General features: G+C 44.4%; 1 protein-coding gene and 1 pseudogene across 2 annotated transcripts in view; both read left to right on the top strand.

The window, feature by feature from the left end:
• The first annotated feature begins 9864 nt into the window (after nt 1-9864).
• Nucleotides 9865-14875, top strand: LOC107277415 (fatty acid desaturase DES2-like; annotated as a pseudogene).
• A 2056-nt stretch (nt 14876-16931) lies between these two features.
• LOC107278422 (fatty acyl-CoA reductase 1) overlaps nt 16932-19490 on the top strand; it is a 28982-nt gene continuing 26423 nt past the window's right edge. For both annotated transcript variants that reach the window (XM_066312515.1, XM_015792470.3), the window contains exons 1-2: nt 16932-17154; nt 17253-17356. In XM_066312515.1, the coding sequence (XP_066168612.1) occupies nt 17076-17154; nt 17253-17356 (183 nt within the window). In that variant the 5' untranslated portion in view covers nt 16932-17075. The remainder of the gene's footprint in view (nt 17155-17252; nt 17357-19490) is intronic.

Here is a 19490-nt window from a genome sequence, read left to right as displayed (position 1 = left end):
CGTCAGTAAACCACGAGACGAATTTATTAAGCCTAATTAACCCGTCATTAGCAAATGTTTACTGTAGCACCACATTGTCAAATCATGGAGCGATTAGGCTTAAAAGATTTGTCTTGCAAATTAGTCTTAATTTGTACAATTAGTTATTTTTTACCTATATTAAATATTTTATGCAGGTGTTTAAACGTTCGGGTTTAAAATTTTGGGTGGGATCCAAACGCCCCCAAAATAGTGCATATGCACTAGTTACATTATACGCCTAAATAGGCATGCTTGTAGCATCTAAAAGTGATGAATGGAAAAAATATCACGTATTTAAACTAAGAGAGTGTTTAAGAGAAGAGGATCGGAGAAGATTAAGATAGCAAAACATGGTAAACCACTAGGTACGATTAATTAAGTACTAATTTTTTACTTAAAAAAAGATTAATACGATTCTTTAAAGCAACTTTCGTAGATAAATATTTTTTGTAAAAGATATATCATTTAGCAGTTTGAGAAACGCTCCTGTGGAAAACGAGGAATCTTTCCTCTCAATCCGTTGTAACGAAAGCAGCCTAAATAGTGCGTACGTATTGACTAGATTATACGCTATAAAAAGATATATTTTTCATGTATTGCATGCTGTTCTCCTAAGTTCACAGCAACCAAGAGAAATTTAACAATATGCCACTTCATAGAGGTGGCTTTAACAGAATGCCACCCTATAGTATGTCCTTATAAAAATGCCACTCCATAGAGGATACTTCTTAATGAAATACCACTTTGAGGTGATTAGTGGTATTTAATCACATTTTGGGATGACTAGAGGCATTTAATCGTACTTTGGGGTGACTAGAGGCATTTAATCGCTCGGCGGGGTGGGATTGGAGGCGGTCGCCAGCGGGTAGCCGCGCGAAGCCGGCGAGGTCTGGGAACACCGCGAGCACCGCTGCCACGTCCACCCCGGACGCGACAGGCGTGCGGCGAGCAGCAGCGCGGCCACCGCCGGGACGACGACGCGGGAGGACGACGGCGACTCGGGTGACGGCGGGGCGGTGCAAGGGGGGGCGGCGTGGCGGACGGGCGACGGCAGCCGACGCCGGGTGGGGGGGGGGGGGGGTGGGGTGGACGGACGACGGCAGCCGGGAGGGGGTGACCGGACGGGCGGCAGCGGCGGCCGGGGACCGGCGGCGACAACCGCTAGCGCTGCCGGCCGAGAGAGAGGATGCGCCAGGAGGACGATGCAGCGGTGGGAGGAGAATACCGGCTGCCGTCATCCGTCCGCCGCCACCCGTCCACCACGCCGCACCACCCCCCCCCCCCCCCCCCCCCCCCCGCGGCACCGCCGTCGGCCGAGTCGCCATCGTCCTCCCGTTCCCGCATCCTCCCGTGTCGTCGTCCAGGCGGTGGCAGCGCTGCTGCTCGCCGCGCGCCTGTCGCGTCCGGGGTGGACGTGGCGGCGGTGCTGGCGGCGTTCCCGGACCTCGCTGGCTTCGCACAGCTGCCCGCTAGCAACCGCCTCCAATCCCTCCTACCGAGCGATTAAATGCCTCTAATCACCCCAAAGTATGATTAAATGCCTCTAATCATCCTAAAATGTGATTAAATACCTCTAAGCAGCCCAAAGTGGTATTTTATTAAGAAGTATCCTCTATGAAGTGGCATTTTCATAAGGACATCCTACAGGTGGCATCTGTTAAAGCCACCTCTATAGAGTCATATTCTTAAATTTCTCCAGCAACGATATTGACCAGATTATCTCACCATCTAAGCTCTTTCCCTTTCGGAGATCAGAAGCTAAAGCAGCAAAATCCAAAGCTAATCTGAATACGTCGACATGTCACCGCAGGCAGCTGCGGCCGACATAGGGCCAAAAGTTATCTTATTTTTCACACGCATAATTTGTAAAAACTGCTAAATGATATATCTTTTTAAAGAATATTCTACATAAGAGTATGAATCTACTTTTTAAGCTTGAATATTTAATCTTTTTCTTTCTCTTTTCTCGAACACAGCTAGTCTAGCAGGGAACATGATATAGTTGTGCCACGAATGACACATTGACGCCAGACCGCCAGTCACGTGACGCCACTGTGATAGGGGGTGTTTAGATCCCACCCCAAAATGAAACACAACTAGGCCTTGTTTGGTTTGAAGGATTCTTAAAGGAAATCTTTTTGGAATAAACACTCTTCATGCACTCGGTTCATAGGATTAAAAGAAATTTTTTTCATAGGAACACTATGTCAATCCTCCAAAATATATTAATTTCATAGGAATGAAAACATCCACACTATCTTCTTTTGTTTAGCTCAGTGTATGAAAAATTCATGTGTTCCAATATTTTATTTTTCACATGCATTCGTACATTATTCCTACGTTTTTTCTATTCTTGTGATTTGAAAATCCTGAGAACCGAATTGGCACTTATTTTTTTTAGAAAAAACAATACAGTGATTACTTCAAATAAAATCGTTGAGTGTATCTTCTTTATATCTTTATATTATCCATGTGAACTTAATTACCTTGCATAGTTTATTTTAAGTCAACCACCACATAGTTACTTCTAACGTTTAATGTTATGATGAAGTATATTGCTTTGAAATTTTTTGAATATATTTATTAATATTAAACTTCGAGTAGAGTACGATAGTTCAAACAAATCTAGAAAATAATACAAGAAATAAATTGTCAAAAGTTGTATTATTAAAAAACTAGACTAATGTAACCTACCCTAGTTATGATTGTTGACGTTGGCTTTGAATATGGTTTGTCGCATCTAAAACTGATCAGACGAAGAAAACAATGTCACGTGTTTTGGACTAAATAGTGCATACGCAATAGTTACATTATACGCATGAGTAGGCATGCTTGTAGCATCTAAATCCGATGAAAAGAGAAAACATCACGTATTTAAACTAAGAGAGTGTTTGAGAGAAGTGGATTGGAGAAGATTAAGATAGCAAAACACGGTAAACTATTAGGGTACGATTAATTGAGTATTAACTATTTGACTTAAAAAATGAATTAATATGATTATTTAAAGTAACTTTTGTACATAAACATTTTTTATAAAAGTATATCGTTTTGACAATTTGAGAAGTGTTTATTTGGAAAATAAGGAATCTTTCCTCTCAATCCGTTGTAACAAAAGCGGCCTTAATAGTGCGTACGTATCGACTAGATTATAGGCTATAAAAATTTATTTTTTATATTTTTCTTCATGTATTGCATGCTGTTCTCCTAAGTTCACACCAACCACCTTATTTACTACATTATCTCACCATCTAAGCTCCATTCCCTTTCGGAGATCAGAAGCTAAAGCAGCAAAATCCAAAGCTAATCTGAATACGTCAACACTGCCCCCGGCTGCCTTCTACATAGGGCCAAAAGTTATCGGCTAAACGATATATCTTTTGAAGAATATTCTATATATAAGATTATGAATCTAATTTTTAAGTTTGACTATTTAATACTGAATTAATTATATACTAATTTCTCATGTTTTATTAATCTTCTTGCTTTATTAATGTTTTTCTTTCTCTTTTCTTGAACACAGCTATGTTCTTTTGGAGGGGTTGGGAACCCCTCCCCTCTGCATGGAAAATGGAGCGATAGATTAACACATGATTAACTAAGTATTAGCTATAAAGATTTGAAAATGGATTAATATGATTTTTTAAAGCAACTCTCCTATATAATTCTTTTGCAAAACGTATACCATTTAGTAGTTTGAAAAGCGTGCACTTGAAAAATAAGGGAGATGGGTTGGGAACAGGGGAAAGATATAACGATTTTGTTGTACCATGAATGACTCATTGAACCCAGACCGCCAGTCATGCCACACCACTGTGAACAGAATATGGAGGTGGTGACAGTATCTTGTACGGTTGTGCCACACTTGCTTTTAGGCCATTCACAGTGCGTCATGGGGTTTTCCCGGACCTGAGGTGCCACGTTGGATGAAGCTCCTACAAAGCAACTCACTCCACAATGCGAACAATACAAGCTACTATGGGTCCCACCACCAAACCCTTTTTCAATCTCCTCTCTCTCCCAAATCGACCCCATCCCTGTTAGATAAATGGGCTAGGCCCAATTAAATCCTAATAAATTTCATTGGCCCACATTAAGTGCTATGGGCAATAATACCACCTTGGAAATCTAAGTAAAGACGTCTCAACTTAAATACGAAGCTAGTGGAGAGTCTTTGTTGACCGGTTGAGATGGTGCGCGGACAGCCAGGCGGGGCGGGGCGAGGCGAGGCAGGCAGCTGCTGCTGCGCTCTCTCGTTTTGTAACGGACGATAATAAACACGGAGAATTGATTTCGTATCAATGAACGCGTCGGTTACGGAATTAAACGTCGTGAATTGATTTCGTCGGTTACGGAATTAAACGCCGTGAATTGATTCCGTATTAATGAGCGTGTCGGTTACGAAATTAAACACCGCGGTTGATGACTCCGAACGTTACTCTCGCGCTCGCATATATATACTCCGCAGCGACCAGAAGGACAGAGGAAGTTCTTCTTCCCGACCTCTCTTGCACTTCGAGTTCCTCCTCCTCTGTTCCTGAGCTGCAGAATCCTTCCCCGGATCTGTTCACCTGCCCGCACAAGTGTATGGGACGAGCAGGTGCCTCCGAAACTTCGTCCGCTTGAGAACCTGCACGGGTAGGCGGGTGATGAAGTTTTTGGGTAGCGCTTCAAGCGCGACTGCTCTTGTTCTTCACGGCTACTACTGCTGCATCGACGCCTTCACCAAGATGTCGACGGAGATTGGAGACAAGATGATGAACGACATCAACGGAGGCAATACTGCATCAAAATCCGGCGGTGGGACGTTCTCGGGGTATACTTTCATTCTCCCGATTCTATTAGATGTTTCTTTGTTAATACTCTTCGCAATGGCAGCATTGCGTTACTATGTAAATGTTGATGCTTATTTGATATTAAGCATACTCAAGTTGTATACATCTAGCACTGTCACTAGATCTACTCATATTGCAATTGTCATGTTTATTGTCTTAATATTTTGGATTAAAATATGCCGAATTGTGACCAAATTTCCAACAATCCAAAAACTTGATAGGTCTTTTTCGGTAGTTGGCTTTGCTGCATCACTAAAACCACATGCTTTCGATGGTTCAAATTATAAAAGATGGAAAGCACGTGCACTTTTGTGGTTGACGGTGATGCATTGTTTCTTTGTCTCACGGGGCAAACCGAGTGAACCGCCTTTCTCTCCTGAGGAGGAGGCTAAGTTCGAGGCTACGGATTGCTTATTCCATGGAGCATTGATCAGTGTGCTCGCCGATAATATTGTGGATGTGTATATGCACATACCTTCAGGGAAGGACATGTGGGATGCTCTTGAGGCCAAGTTCGGGGTTTCCGACGCCGGCAGCGAGCTGTATGTCATGGAGCGGTTTTATGACTACAAGATGGTCGATGACCGTTCTGTAGTGGAACAGGCTCATGAGATTCAGATGCTGGTAAAGGAACTTGAGAACAACAACTGCGAGTTGCCGGACAAGTTTGTGGCTGGAGGCATTATTGCCAAATTGCCACCTTCTTGGTCGGACTTTGCTACTCCTCTAAAACACAAGAAGCAAGAGTTCAGTGTTGCTGATCTTATTAGCTCTTTAGGTATTGAGGAGAAGGCAAGGGCAAAGGACAACCGGGGCAAAAAGATCGAGGGAGGTTCTAGTGCCAATTTGGTGCAGAAGAAGAACCCTCACGCATCCCACAACAACAAGAAGAAAGTCAAACCTGACGTCAAACCCAAGGCTACAACCAATTTTAAGAAGAAAGGCAAGGGAAAGGCAAAAGGAGATTGCTTTGTGTGTGGCAAGCCTGGGCATTGGGCCAAGGATTGTCCTGAGCGCAAGGACAAGAAGTCTGCAAACATGGTTATTAGTGAGGGCGAAGAAACATTGGGGTATGGTAAATTTTTACCTATAGTTCTCTCTGTCTGTCACTCACCTGATTGGTGGGTTGATACTGGTGCTAATATTCATGAGTGTGCGGACATTTCCCTGTTTTCTTCTTATCAAGTCGGGAGAGGTTCCTCCCTGTTGATGGGAAACGGATCGCTTGCGGCTGTTCATGGTGTTGGTACGGTCGATCTGAAGTTTACTTCGGGAAAGATCGTACAGCTGAAGAACGTGCAGCATGTCCCTTCAATAAAGAAGAATCTAGTTAGCGGCTCTCTACTGTGTAGAGATGGTTTTAGACTTGTGTTTGAATCCAATAAATGTGTCGTATCTAAATATGGAATGTTTATTGGAAAAGGTTATGATAGTGGAGGTTTGTTTCGCTTTTCCTTGGATGATATGTGTAATAAAGTTGTGAACCATGTAAGCGATGATGATGATGAGTCCAATGTGTGGCATTCGCGACTTTGTCATGTGAATTTTGGTTGTATGACACGCTTAGCCAACATGAGTTTAATTCCAAAATTCACTTTAGTCAAAGGCTCTAAGTATCATACTTGTGTTCAATCGAAACAACCTCGCAAGCCTCACAAGGCATCTGAGGTGAGGAATTTGGCACCACTAGAACTTGTTCATTCCGATCTGTGTGAAATGAACGGTGTGTTGACTAAAGGGGGAAAGAAATATTTCATGACACTGATAGATGATTGCACTAGATTCTGCTATGTGTACCTATTGAAAACAAAGAATGAAGCATTACATTACTTTAAGATCCATAAGGCTGAGGTAGAAAACCAACTGGTAAGGAAAATCAAACGGTTAAGGTCTGATAGGGGTGGAGAGTATTTTTTAATGAGTTTACTTCTTTCTGCGAAGAATATGTAATTATTCATGAGAGGACGCCTCCCTATTCACCCCAATCAAACGGGGTAGCCGAAAGAAAGAACCGCACTCTAACTGAGATGGTGAATGCCATGTTAGACACTGCGGGACTTTCCAAGGAATGGTGGGGTGAGGCAATATTGACTGCGTGTCATGTCCTGAAAGAATTCCTACTAAGCATAAGGAAGTAACACCATTCGAGGAATGGGAAAGGAAGAAATTAAATCTCTCTCACATACGCACATGGGGCTGTTTGGCCAAGGTAAATGTACCTATAGCCAAAAAGCGTAAACTTGGACCAAAGATCGTAGATTGCGTGTTCCTTGGTTACGCTATCCACAGTATGGGATATAGGTTCTTAATAGTAAATTCTGGAGTTCCCGACATGCGTGTTGGTACAATTACTGAGTCCAGAGATGCCACATTTTTTGAGAATGAATTTCCTATGAAAAATGCACCTAGCACTTCTAGTCAAGAACCTATTTTATCCCCTGAGCACTTTGTGCCGATAGAACACATTGATCAAACGCTTGAGGAAAATCCTGAAGAGGATAACATTGTAGCAACTCGAAAGAGTAAGAGACAAAGGACTGCAAAATCTTTTGGAGATGACTACATTGTATATCTTGTGGATGATACTCCAAGAACCATTGAAGAGGCATATTCATCTCCTGACGCTGACTATTGGAAAGAAGCGATACGCAGTGAGATGGACTCTATGTCTAATGGTATTTGGGAAGTCGTCGAGCGTCCATATGGGTGCAAACCTATAGGATGCAAATGGGTTTTCAAGAAAAAGCTTAGGCCTGATGGTACAATTGAAAAGTACAAGGCAAGGCTTGTGGTCAAGGGTTATACCCAAAAATAAGGCGATGATTTTTTCGACACTTATTCACCAGTTGCTCGCTTGACGACGATTCGAGTACTACTCGCTCTGGCAGCCTCTCATGGTCTACTCATCCATCAGATGGATGTTAAGACAGCTTTTCTCAATGGAGAGTTGGAGGAGGAGATCTATATGGATCAACCAGATGGATATGTACTAAAAGGTCAAGAGGGAATGGTGTGCAAGCTGTTGAAGTCCTTGTATGGTTTCAAACAAGCGCCTAAGCAATGTCATGAGAAGTTTGACAATACACTTACATTTGCTGGCTTTGTTGTGAACGAAGCTGACAAATGTGTGTACTATCGCTATGGTGGGGGAGAGGGAGTGATCTTGTGTTTATATGTCGATGACATATTGATCTTTGGGACCAGCCTCAATGTGATTGAGGAGGTCAAGGACTTTCTGTCCAAAAGCTTTGAAATGAAGGATTTGGGAGTGGCTAATGTTATTCTTAACATTAAACTACTGAGAGGAGATGAGGGTGGGATTACACTTGTGCAATCTCACTATGTGGACAAGGTCTTGAGTCGCTTTGGTTATAGTGACTGCAAGGCAGCTCCTACTCCTTATGATCCTAGTGTGCTATTAAGGAAAAACAGAAGAATAGTAAGGGATCAATTGAGATACTCCCAGATCATTGGTTCATTGATGTAGTTAGCTAGTGCAACGAGGCCTGACATCTCATTTGCTGTGAGCAAGTTGAGCCGATTTGTTTCAAATCCAGGAGATGATCATTGGCATGCTCTTAAAAGCAGAGATGGTATACACCTTAATTTGATCCGAGTGGCTTTTCATAAAGCAGAGATGTTGGCCTACAAAACATCTTAGAAGGAACACACCTATATGAGTCCGACTGGTAGTCACAGTCTATGAGATCTAGGTGATCTCTAGATACTCATGAAAAAGGCCAGGAGTATGATTTATACGCTCCAAACAGAGGGGATGCAAACGGCAGCCTAGTACCAGTTAAGGGTTTGAGTGAAACCTGAATCGCAGAAGACTGACAATTCAAGGCATAGTCCATTGTTCAGTTGTGATCTGGTGTAGCTCTTTTCCTAGGTGGAAGTTCAACTTAACAGTCTCCACCGAAACACTGGTATAACAAACAGGATCAGAATCGAGAGCATTTCCTATGAGCCATGAAATTTAGTGGGGATTGTTAGATTAATGGACTAGGCCCAATTAAATCCTAATAAATTCCATTGGCCCACATTAAGTGCTATGGGTAATAATACCACCTTGGAAATCTAAGTGAAGAGGTCTCAACTTAAATACGGAGCTAGTGGAGAGTCTCTGTTGACCGGTTGAGATGGTGCGCGGACAGCCAGGCGGGGCGGGGCGAGGCGAGGCAGCCAGCTGCTGCTGCGCTCTCTCGTTTTGTAACGGACGGTAATAAACACGGAGAATTGATTTCGTACCAATGAACACGTCGGTTACGGAATTAAATGTCGTGAATTGATTCCGTCGGTTACGGAATTAAACACCGTGAATTGATTTCGTCGGTTACGAAATTAAACACTGCGGTTGATGACTCCGAACGTTACTCTCGCGCTCGCATATATATACTCCGCAGCGACCAGAAGGACGGGGGAAGTTCTTCTTCCCGACCTCTCTTGCACTTCGAGTTCCTCCTCCTCTGTTCCTGAGCTACAGAATCCTTCCCCGGATCTGTTCACCTGCCCGCACAGGTGTACGGGACGAGCAGGTGCCTCCGAAACTCCATCCGCTTGAGAACTTGCACGGGCAGGCGAGCGATCAAGTTTTTGGGTAGCGCTTCAAGCGCGACTGCTTTTGTTCTTCACGGCTACTACTGCTGCATCGACGCCTTCACCAAGATGTCGACGGAGATTGGAGACAAGATGATGAACGACATCAACGGAGGCAATACTGCCTCAAAATCCAGCGGTGGGACGTTCTCGGGGTATACTTTCATTCTCCCGATTCTATTAGATGTTTCATTGTTAATACTCTTCGCAATGGCAGCATTGCGTTACTATGTAAATGTTGATGCTTATTTCATATTAAGCGTACTCAAGTTGTATACATCTAGCACTGTCATTAGATCTATTCATATTGCAATTGTCATGTTTATTGTCTTAATATTTTGGATTAAAATATGCCGATTTATGACCAAATTTCCAACACTCCCAAGACCTTAACCGGCCTCTGCTGACGGCGATGGACATGGAGCACCAGCGGCAGACGTGGAGCTCGGGCGGGCGGTGGACTTGGCCCCCCTTTTCTCGCGCACTGCCGCTGCCTCCACCGCCGGTTCGCCTCCTCCGCGTCTTCCTCCGCCCGGCGCAGTCGTCCTCGCGGAGCCGGGAAGAGCGGCGGCGGCGGCACCTCTTCTCCCTTCCGCCACCGTCTCTTCTCTCCACCACCGCCGCTCCTCCTCCTCACTCCGCCGCCGCCGTTCCCCTCTCCCCTCCGACGCTGGGTGGCCCTAGCGGCGACGGCGCCGGCGGCAAATCGAGGGCGGCGCACCTCCACGCTGGTGCCCCTCTCCGCCCGCGCCGCTCTTCCTCCCCTTCCATCGGTGCCCCTCCACCCCGGTGCATCTCCCTCACCCCTCTCTCCGGCGCTCCTCTCTCCGGCAGTGGCAGAGAAGAGGAGGACGACGGTGCCTCTTCGGCGGGAGCAGAGAGGAGGAGGACAATGTCCGGCTCAGATTTGGCGGCGTGGATCTTGGGGATGCCCTCTGCTATCTCTCCTCCCTCTCTCTTCCTTGACACGTGGAGCACGAGCGTGGGTCCCACCTGCGACGCCAGGAACCTGTGGCCAGTTTGCTCCGCGTTCTTGAGTAGGCCGCGTGGATGGACGATGCGGCAGCGAATATTTCACTTTTGGTGTTGAGGCCGAACGCCAGCTAGGCGCATTGTGAATGGCCTTAGGCCTGGTTTAGTTTCTGAAAAAATTTTCCCAAAAACATCACATCGAATATTTGGACACATGCATAGAGCATTAAATATAGACTTAAAAAAACTAATTGCACATTAGGGAGGAAATCACGAGGCGAATTTTTTGAGCCTAATTAGTCCATGATTAGCTATAAATACTACAGTAACCCACATGTGCTAATGACGAATAAATTGGGCTCAAAAAATTCGTCTAGCGGTTTCCAGGCAAGTTATGAAATTATTTTTTTTTCATTCATGTCCGAAAACCCCTTACGACATCCGGTCAAACATCCGATGTGACACCTAAAAATTTTCTTTTCGCGAACTAAACAGGCCTATTTTGTTCTCCAGATATATGTAGAACAAAGAAAATCTAAACCACCTAGCAAGAAAAGTCATCTTGATGTGTCCACGCTTTAAATTTTTGTGTTAAATGGTTCTGTCAAGCACCAGTAGAACATAAGACGATCTGAACAAGCTAGCAAAGAAAAGTCCTTTTTATGACTCACGCTCGTTTTTATGTTAAATTAATGTTCCTTTGGCCATGAAAAATCTAAACCAACAAGCTACCTAGCGAGAAAAGATGATTACATGTCATATTTAGAGACTGGTGTTTTGTTTTTTTTTTCCTGTCAAATGCTTCATTCGAGCCCGTAATATGTTCAGCCCAATATACAATATTAGGCACTGCAAAAATATCTAGAGACCGTGATTTTACGATAGTTAGTTAAGATGATAAAAGTTGTAACCATTAATTTAAACATATTTATTTTATTTTTATTTTTTTTCACTTCATGAAAGCATATGTTTTCATAGAGAATAAGATTTAATGTTGAGTTGTTGTTAAGCATAACAACGATATTTTCTCTCTTCACTATCTTTTCATTGTCAGCAAACATTTCTAATTAACAAGCAAAAGAGCTCCTTATTAATGACGATTGCACATACCCTAAAACCTTAAAAGATATAACATTAGACAATCTAAACCAAGTGAGATGAGTCAAGTGTTGTGGTGAGTCATTGTCATATTATTCTTAATTCAGACTTACTTGATCATGTCATACCAGGAACGACAGAAGGTGGCGGCTTCCATGTGTGCTAGATGCACACGTCAATCAATGAAAAAAATAGTGTTTTTCCCCTAATAATTCGTCTTCTGGTCTCCCCGTTGGATATTTTTCTCGATTCTCCAGGAAATTAGCACTATGAACTTGTTGACCGATTGCTTCGTGTAATTGCTGTCAGCAGCAGTATGGGTACCAGCAGCCGGCCGACGACGGTGAAGGAGGGGAAGAAACCACCACTAAAAAAAATATTTTCGCTGAAGTGGGGTATTTATTTTCGTAGGCGGACAAGACCTTTTGAGCCAAATAGCCGCCTAAAAATACAAAATGGGGTAATGCTGGCTGACCGCCTGTGAAAATCCATTTTCGCAGGCGGACCACTTTAAGTGGTTCGCCTAAAAAATACTCCCTTCGTTTCACAATGTAAGTCATTCTAGCATTTTCCACATTAATATTGATGTTAATGAATCTAGACATATATATCTATCGAGATTCATTAACATCAATATGAATGTGGGAAATGCTAAAATGACTTACATTGTGAAACGGAGGAAGTACCCTTTATTTTTGCAGGTGGACCTCTTATGTGGACCTCTTATGTGGTCCACCTGCGAAAATAGACTTGGAATATAAATAGAGCAAACCTCGGGCGATTTTTTCTAAGTCCTTCCCTTCTCCCTCACTCCTCTCCCGCGTCCATCCCCTTCCCCCTCCCCTCCAGACCACTCCTCTCCCCTCCCCTCTCCTCTCCTCCCCTCACCTCTCCTCCTCTCCCTGGCCCCCGGCTGGAGGCGGCGGCGGTGGGCGGCGGCGACTCTCAGCGGCGGGCGGCGGCGACTCCCAGCTCCTCCCTCCCAGATCTGGCCGGAGGGGGCGGGGGAGGGCGGTGGCCGGCGGCGCTCCCCTCCCTCGTGACATGGCAGCAGCGGCGGCCTCCGGCCCCTCCCTCCCTCCGAGATCTGGCCGCAGGGGGGAGGCGGAGGGCGGTGGCCGGCAGCGCTCCCCTCTCTCACGACATGGCGGGCGGACGGCGGTGGGGCGGATGGCGGTGGATCCCCTCCCTCCCTCCCAGATCCGGCGGTGACGACGAGGATGGTGGAGGCAGCGGCGTCTCTCCTCCCTCCTGCCAGATTTGTCACGATTTGTGATGTGTTAATTTGTGATGTGTTTGTTTTGATTGTGAACTATTTGTGATGTTTTTGTGAATTTGATTTGGATTTATGGGGAATGGACACTAGATTGGATGGGGGAATGGGAACGGGAAGCTGCTGCCGTGGGCGGTGACTACCAATTTTTTTTTAATGCTAAGAGCTATTTTCGCAGGCGCTGCGAAAACCAGTTTAGCCCACCTGCGAAAACCTCTTTTCTTGTAGTGAACAGGAGCCGCCTCGCCGTGCCGGCAGCAGTGCAGCCGTGCAGCGCTTCCACCGCTCCGTGATCAAGTCATTCTCCTACCTGCTCCGTGACGTAGCCATTGCCGCGGGCCTCCTCAACTTTGCGCTGGTCGGCATCCCTGTCCTCCCTGCAGGCGTCCTCCGGCCGCCTCGTCGCCTGGCCGTTCTACTGGGCCGCGCAGGGCTGCTTCCTGTTCGTGGTGTGGATCATCGCGCACGAGTGCGGGCACCACGCGCTCCAAGACGACACCCTCGGTCTGGTCCTGCACTTGTGGCTTCTGGCACCATACTTCTCGTGGAAATACAGCCACCAGCGGCACCACTCCAACACCAGCTCACAGGAGCGCGACGAGGTGTTCGTCCCCAGGTTCAAGTCCGATCTGCCGTGGAACTCCCCGTACGTGTACAAGTACAACAACGGCCCGTCGCCCGGCTACTGCTCCTCGGCATGCAGCTCACTGTCGGGTGGCCGATGTATTTGGTGTTCAACACCTGGGGTCGCTGGTACCCGCGGTTCGCCAGCCACTTCGATCCCTCCGGAGCCATCTACATGAGGCGGGAGCGCGTCTTCATCGCCATCTCGGACATCGGCATGCTGGCCGTGTCGCTCGCGCTGTAAAGGCTTGCCGCTGCTCGTCGTCAACGCGTGGCTGGTGGTCGTCACCTACACCTCCATCACACTCACCGAGCGATCCCACACTACGAATTCCAACGAGTGGGACTGGCTGCGCGGGGCGCTCGCCACCGTGGACCTTGGGGCTGCTGATCCGCAGCTAGTCGCGCCGCCGCGCACACGCGCGATCAGCTGCCCCCCCCCCCCCACCCCAGTCTCTCTTCTCCTATATATATACTACTGTATATATGTATGTACATACCATATACGTACGTACAAATTTGTATACGTAAATATAAAATTTATACATATGTATATTGTATATACATATGCACTTTAGTGTATAAAAATATACACATGTATACAAAGTTGATGTACGTACGTACAAAAAGTATAAAAAATACACTTATACAAACTTTGTATACGTGTATACAAAGTTTGTGTAATTACATATGTATAAAAAACTAAAATATTAACGTATATAAACATTATATACACGTATACAAACTTTGTATGCACATACGCATTCAAAGTTTGCTTAAGTACATATTAAAAAACTGAAAATACTAAAAAGATACGGAAAACGAAACAGAAAAAAAAAACAAAAAAAAGGAAACTGAAAAACTGAAAAAGATATGAAAAAAAAAGAAAAAACAAAAAAAAATACCGAGTCCAAAAAAAAAAAAAGAAACCACGCCGTCCGCCACCCTCCTCTCCGCGCACGACATGTCCAGTCGCGCGGGGAGGGCGCACGCAACCAGTCGTGAATTAGCCTTCTCACCGTGGACCGCGACTACGGCTTCCTCAACCGAGTGTTCCACAATATCACGGATACGCACGTCGCGCACCACATGTTCCCTACCATCCCGCACTACCACATGGTGGAGGCGACCAAGGTGATCCACCCGTCCTCAGAGAGTACTACCAGTTCGACCCCACACCCGTCGTCAAGGCGATATGGCGCGAGGCTAAGGAGTGCATCTACATCCAGTCCAAGGACCACAAGGGCGTCTTCTGGTACTGCAACAAGTTCTAGTTCCTGCAGCAACAGCCAGCGGGCGTACAGAAAGGGCTGACAGAATAAGCCGTGTCGGTCTTGCCTCATCTCTTCATCAGAACCCGTAATCTACTTGAAGTCGTAAACTAATTATAAACTCAAATGAAATTGTCAATAAAAAATAAAAACACCTCTCTATATATCTTGCAATTTCCTTAACTGTCTGTAACAGGGAGCGTCATAAATACAGTTACAAATTACAAGAATTACTCTACTTATGCTTGGTTTCATTATGATACAATAGAAACAAGGCCCCCCTCTGTCTTCTAATGGGTAAATTACAATAATACTGATATACTCCCTCCGTACTCATAAAGGAAGTCATTTAGGATAATATTTAAGTCAAACCTTGAAAATATAAATCATAAATAACTCTCAAGTTGTTGAGTTTGAAAATGTAAAAATTATATGAATAGATTTGTCTTGAAAAATACTTTCATAAAACTATACATATATCACTTTTCAATAAATATTTTTATAGAAACAAGAAGTTAAAGTTGTGTTTTGGAGACCGTGTCGCTGTCCTAAACGACTTCCTTTATGCGTACGGAGGGAGTACAGAGCTGTTTCCTACTAATCCAACTCTCAGATTCATCTCTATAGCTACTACTCTCGTTGTGTAGAGCATACAAGATTTGATAACATAATTAATATTATAGATTGCTTATCTTTACATTCGTTCCAGCACTTTGCTGTAATCGATCACAAGTAAACCTGTCAGATATATCGCATCGACGCAATTATCATCGACCAAGTTGTTTACAATTGGTTGACATGTAGTCAGGGTCAGGCTTGATGAACGGACTGATCGATGCGGCATTAGAGATTGTTTCACCCTTTCCATGGATATTAGTCAAACTCAATCGGGCATGAGGTTGGACAAAACTGTCCATAAATACAGCCATTTCAGTTGTCTACCACGATTAATTGAATTGACCGAAATATCACCAAGCCAACATGTATATCCCATCCCACTGACAAAAACCTGATTCGCTCATCGCCCCCCCCCCACCTCCCCCGTGGCGGTGCCCGTCGTCTATTCCTCCTGCTCTCATCTCCTACGCTCTGGCATCGCCTCTCCAAGACCCCACTGACCCATCGCTGCCTCCCCCAACACCCGTGCGTCTTTCTGCCACTTATACCTAAGAGCAAGTATAATAGGAGGCTATAAATCGGCTAAATGCTGAGATGGAGGAGAGAAGAAATTAGAGAGAGGAGAGCTATTTGCTACTACTACATTCAGCTCTCGAATATCCTCTCTTACTATCAAATTATAACCCACTAATACCTAATGATTAAATGCAAAGATGCAACATCATCATCTACTAACAAGATGCCACAACATCATCCACTAACAATCAATAAATTTAAACATCATTCAAATATGCTATATTAATCTATGGTCTAAATTATCTCTCTTCTTTTCTTTTCTCATTAAGCCATATCACCTCAATTATTTTTAGCCTTTAGATGATTAACTATCTCAATATTTTTCTTTTTTCATAAAGTCATATCACCTTAATTTTACATTTGAATCATCATTCTATATACTTTTTAAATTTAAATTATCATAAACCACTTTAACTTACATAATCTTATGTTATCTAGCTATGTTACACATTATTTTTACCTATTGTAGCTACTACACTCGTTGTATGGAGCATACAAGATTTGATTTTTAACATAATTACTTTTTGTAATTACTTTCTACGATTTTTTTTGGCTCTTCTGAAATCACCTAATTATTTCGATCGTGGCCAACCAAACCGAATAGCTAAGTCTTCGAATTTGTTTCCACTATATTTCGGTCCTCAGATTTAAATGGCCAAATTTTTCGAATACCAATGAATGCTCACGCCGGGCGGTCTCCACTCCTTCCCACCATTTCTTCCTAAAACAATGTCCTCTCGTTTTTACATGTCACTTAAAAAGTTATAAAAAAATTATAGTAAGATAGTTAAATATGTGACATGTAACTCCACAGGCATGAAGGATTAAGTTCAATTTATACCAATAGAAAAAAAATTGACTCTGAATAAACATGTACTTCGAAGTCAAATTTGTTATTTTTTTTCAAATTATACAACTCAAATTTAAACCTGCATGTTTGTGTCATATCACATATTGATTTATCTTACTAATTAGTTTCAAATTTTGAGATAACTTTTAAAATGGCATATATAAAACAGGGTATGTCACCAAAAAAAAATCCATTTCCCATTTCTTTCAAGTTGTCGACTCTAATAATTGTTAAGGTCCATCTAGCAGAGCTCCTACTCCGGCTTCTATATTGTCAAGCACACCCTCATCGTTCCTGCTCGCGCAACCATCACCCGAGTCGGTTGCTCGATCAGTCTGGGCATGGAGCTCGCCGGTGTTGCAGAGCGCTTCCACAGCCGGACCGTACTCATCACGGGCGCCACCGGTTTCATAGCGAAACGTACGTAACACCAAACCTTGATCAACTCTCACTGCTTTTCAAGAACACCCCACGCACCTGATCGAATCTTGATACTTTAACGCATCTGCTGGATGCAGTACTTGTGGAGAAGATCCTGCGGCTGCAGCCGGGTGTGAAGAGGCTCTACCTTCTCGTGCGCGCTGCGGATCAGGTTTCCGCGAACAGGAGAGTCGAATCCGAGGTATGCCTTCTTTTCTGGACTACACTCTGTTCATGGTGAGCAGAAACTTTGATTTTTTTTTTATGTCCTACTCTTTGCTTACTCGCGCTTGAGATGGAAAAATTACAGAGATGATTTAATCGGAACTCTGAATTGTAGAATAGGAAGCATCAGTTGGATAAATAGTAGTATAGTACTAGTATTGCCTGCCGGCGGGGAAAGGGGTGGAGAAATCAGGTCGCATAATATTTTCCCCAATCATCAGAAACCCAAGTTCTGAAGTTCATCAAATCCTCAAATCAGACTCAAAGTAAAGAGGGATTTGCACCTTCGCGGTTCGGGTTTATGCACGGTATAAGCACCGCCGTCGCCGGAATAAGATAGGGCCGGCATCGCCGACGGGCGCCGACGTCGCCGTCTCGAGGGCTCGGCCGGCATCAACTCCCGCCAGCCCCACCAGTCTGGATTGCGAGCATTAGCAGGTTCTCGCGAACGCGGAGCGCGCGCCGTCGCAGGAGCCTGTCCGGCACCAGCTTTCGCCGCATTTGGTCGCAGGCTCGCAGCGCCGGCGATGGCTTCAGCGTCGCCACTGAGTCCGAGCCGCCGCCGCCGCGGCGTAGCCATTAGCCATCGATCTCGCGGGACGAAAATCACCTCTACTGTTTCCGTTTCCAAATTTTATTCGGAGTAGACTACGAATCAGAAACACTGATACAAAATCGGAATCAATATGAAAACGGAGAGACTACGAATCGGAAACCGAAATCGGAACCTAATACGAAAACAAAGGGAATATGGTAACGTATAAGTCTCAAATTAAACTCGTCAAAACAACGAGATATACCTCATTATTTTGTTTAAAACAATAAATCGGCTTTTTTAATTTTATCAAATAATAACTAATTGTACAGTTCACTTTTCATGAGAAGAAAAACTATAATCGTTTTTACCTGTAAGCTGTATCTGTAAGCAAATATGACATGATGTAATCTTTATCTTTACCTACTGAAAAAATGAAATCTGCTTCCATCCGTCGATCCGTATCCATCTCGGTTCGTATCGCTTCTAATCTAAATAAAGGTAGAAATGATATTTTTTTCGTTCGTCCGTCGATTTCTATATGTCTTGGTTCGGATCGCTTCCAAACAAAGATAGAGGATTGGTTAATGGGAGGGGAGCCGGTTTTTCTCAGATTCGGTTACAAAGGAGACAGTTTTCTAGGGAAGACCTATAACTTGTTTTCTTCTAATTTTCTTGCGCTTGGATCAGGAGGGGAAAAAAAAAGAGGCGTTGTGCTGGTTTGTTCAAGGAAGAGATCGATCAGGAGTGAGTAGGAAGTAAGGCTAGTGCCGGTGGTGCTGCTAGTTCGGGGGAAGGAGAGACAGGTGGGAGAGGCGCGTTGGCTTGGCGCGGCAGGGAGGGAGCGATGTTAGGTTCGGTTGGTGAGGGGTTGGGGATTGTAGAGTAGTTAGATATTTTATAGGGGGTGTGAATTAGAGCTGTATTATTCCTATCTTTATCTCTACTAATATAAAAAATAAAGTTGTTTTTGTCGGTATTTTTGGTACATATTTGAGTCGGTTTTTGTGCTCGTTTGGTCAAGTTGTACGCGTCATAGACCAATCGTTTCATCCATCATCCACTGAACGCGTGGCATAATCGAATATGTTTTGAATTCTTTTGTGTCGACAAGGGATATCCGTAGACCGGATAAATAAGGAAAAGAAGAGACAGCAGTGATCTTGTGGGCTTGAAAGTAGTGGCACAGCTTTCTCAATGTCATGATCACAGCATAGAGCAATTTTTGGATCTGTGGGTATCTGGCCTTGGCGTTGTGGAGGGTCTTGCTGACATAGTACACTGGGTGTTGTACTTTTTCCCTCTCGACGATGATCACCGTGCTCACAGAATAGGGTGTGGCAGCAATATATAGAAAGAGCTCCTCATTAGGTTGTGGGGCAACGAGTACAGGAGAATTGACAAGTAGCGCTTAAGCATGATGAACGCGTTTTCGGCCTCTTGAGTCCACTCCAATTTTGCTTGCTTTTTAAGTAAAGCAAATAAAGGTTGTCCTTGCTCTCCTATCCTGGCTACGAAGTGGCTTAGTACTGCCATACATCCAGTCAGTCTCTGGGCTTCCTTGAGTCTTGTGGGT

This window comes from Oryza sativa, chromosome 7 (assembly GCF_034140825.1).
Source record: "Oryza sativa Japonica Group chromosome 7, ASM3414082v1".
In the NCBI taxonomy this organism is placed as follows: Eukaryota; Viridiplantae; Streptophyta; class Magnoliopsida; order Poales; family Poaceae; genus Oryza; species Oryza sativa.
Note: the sequence above shows the minus strand (reverse complement) of the source record. Positions and strands in the feature narration are given on the sequence as shown.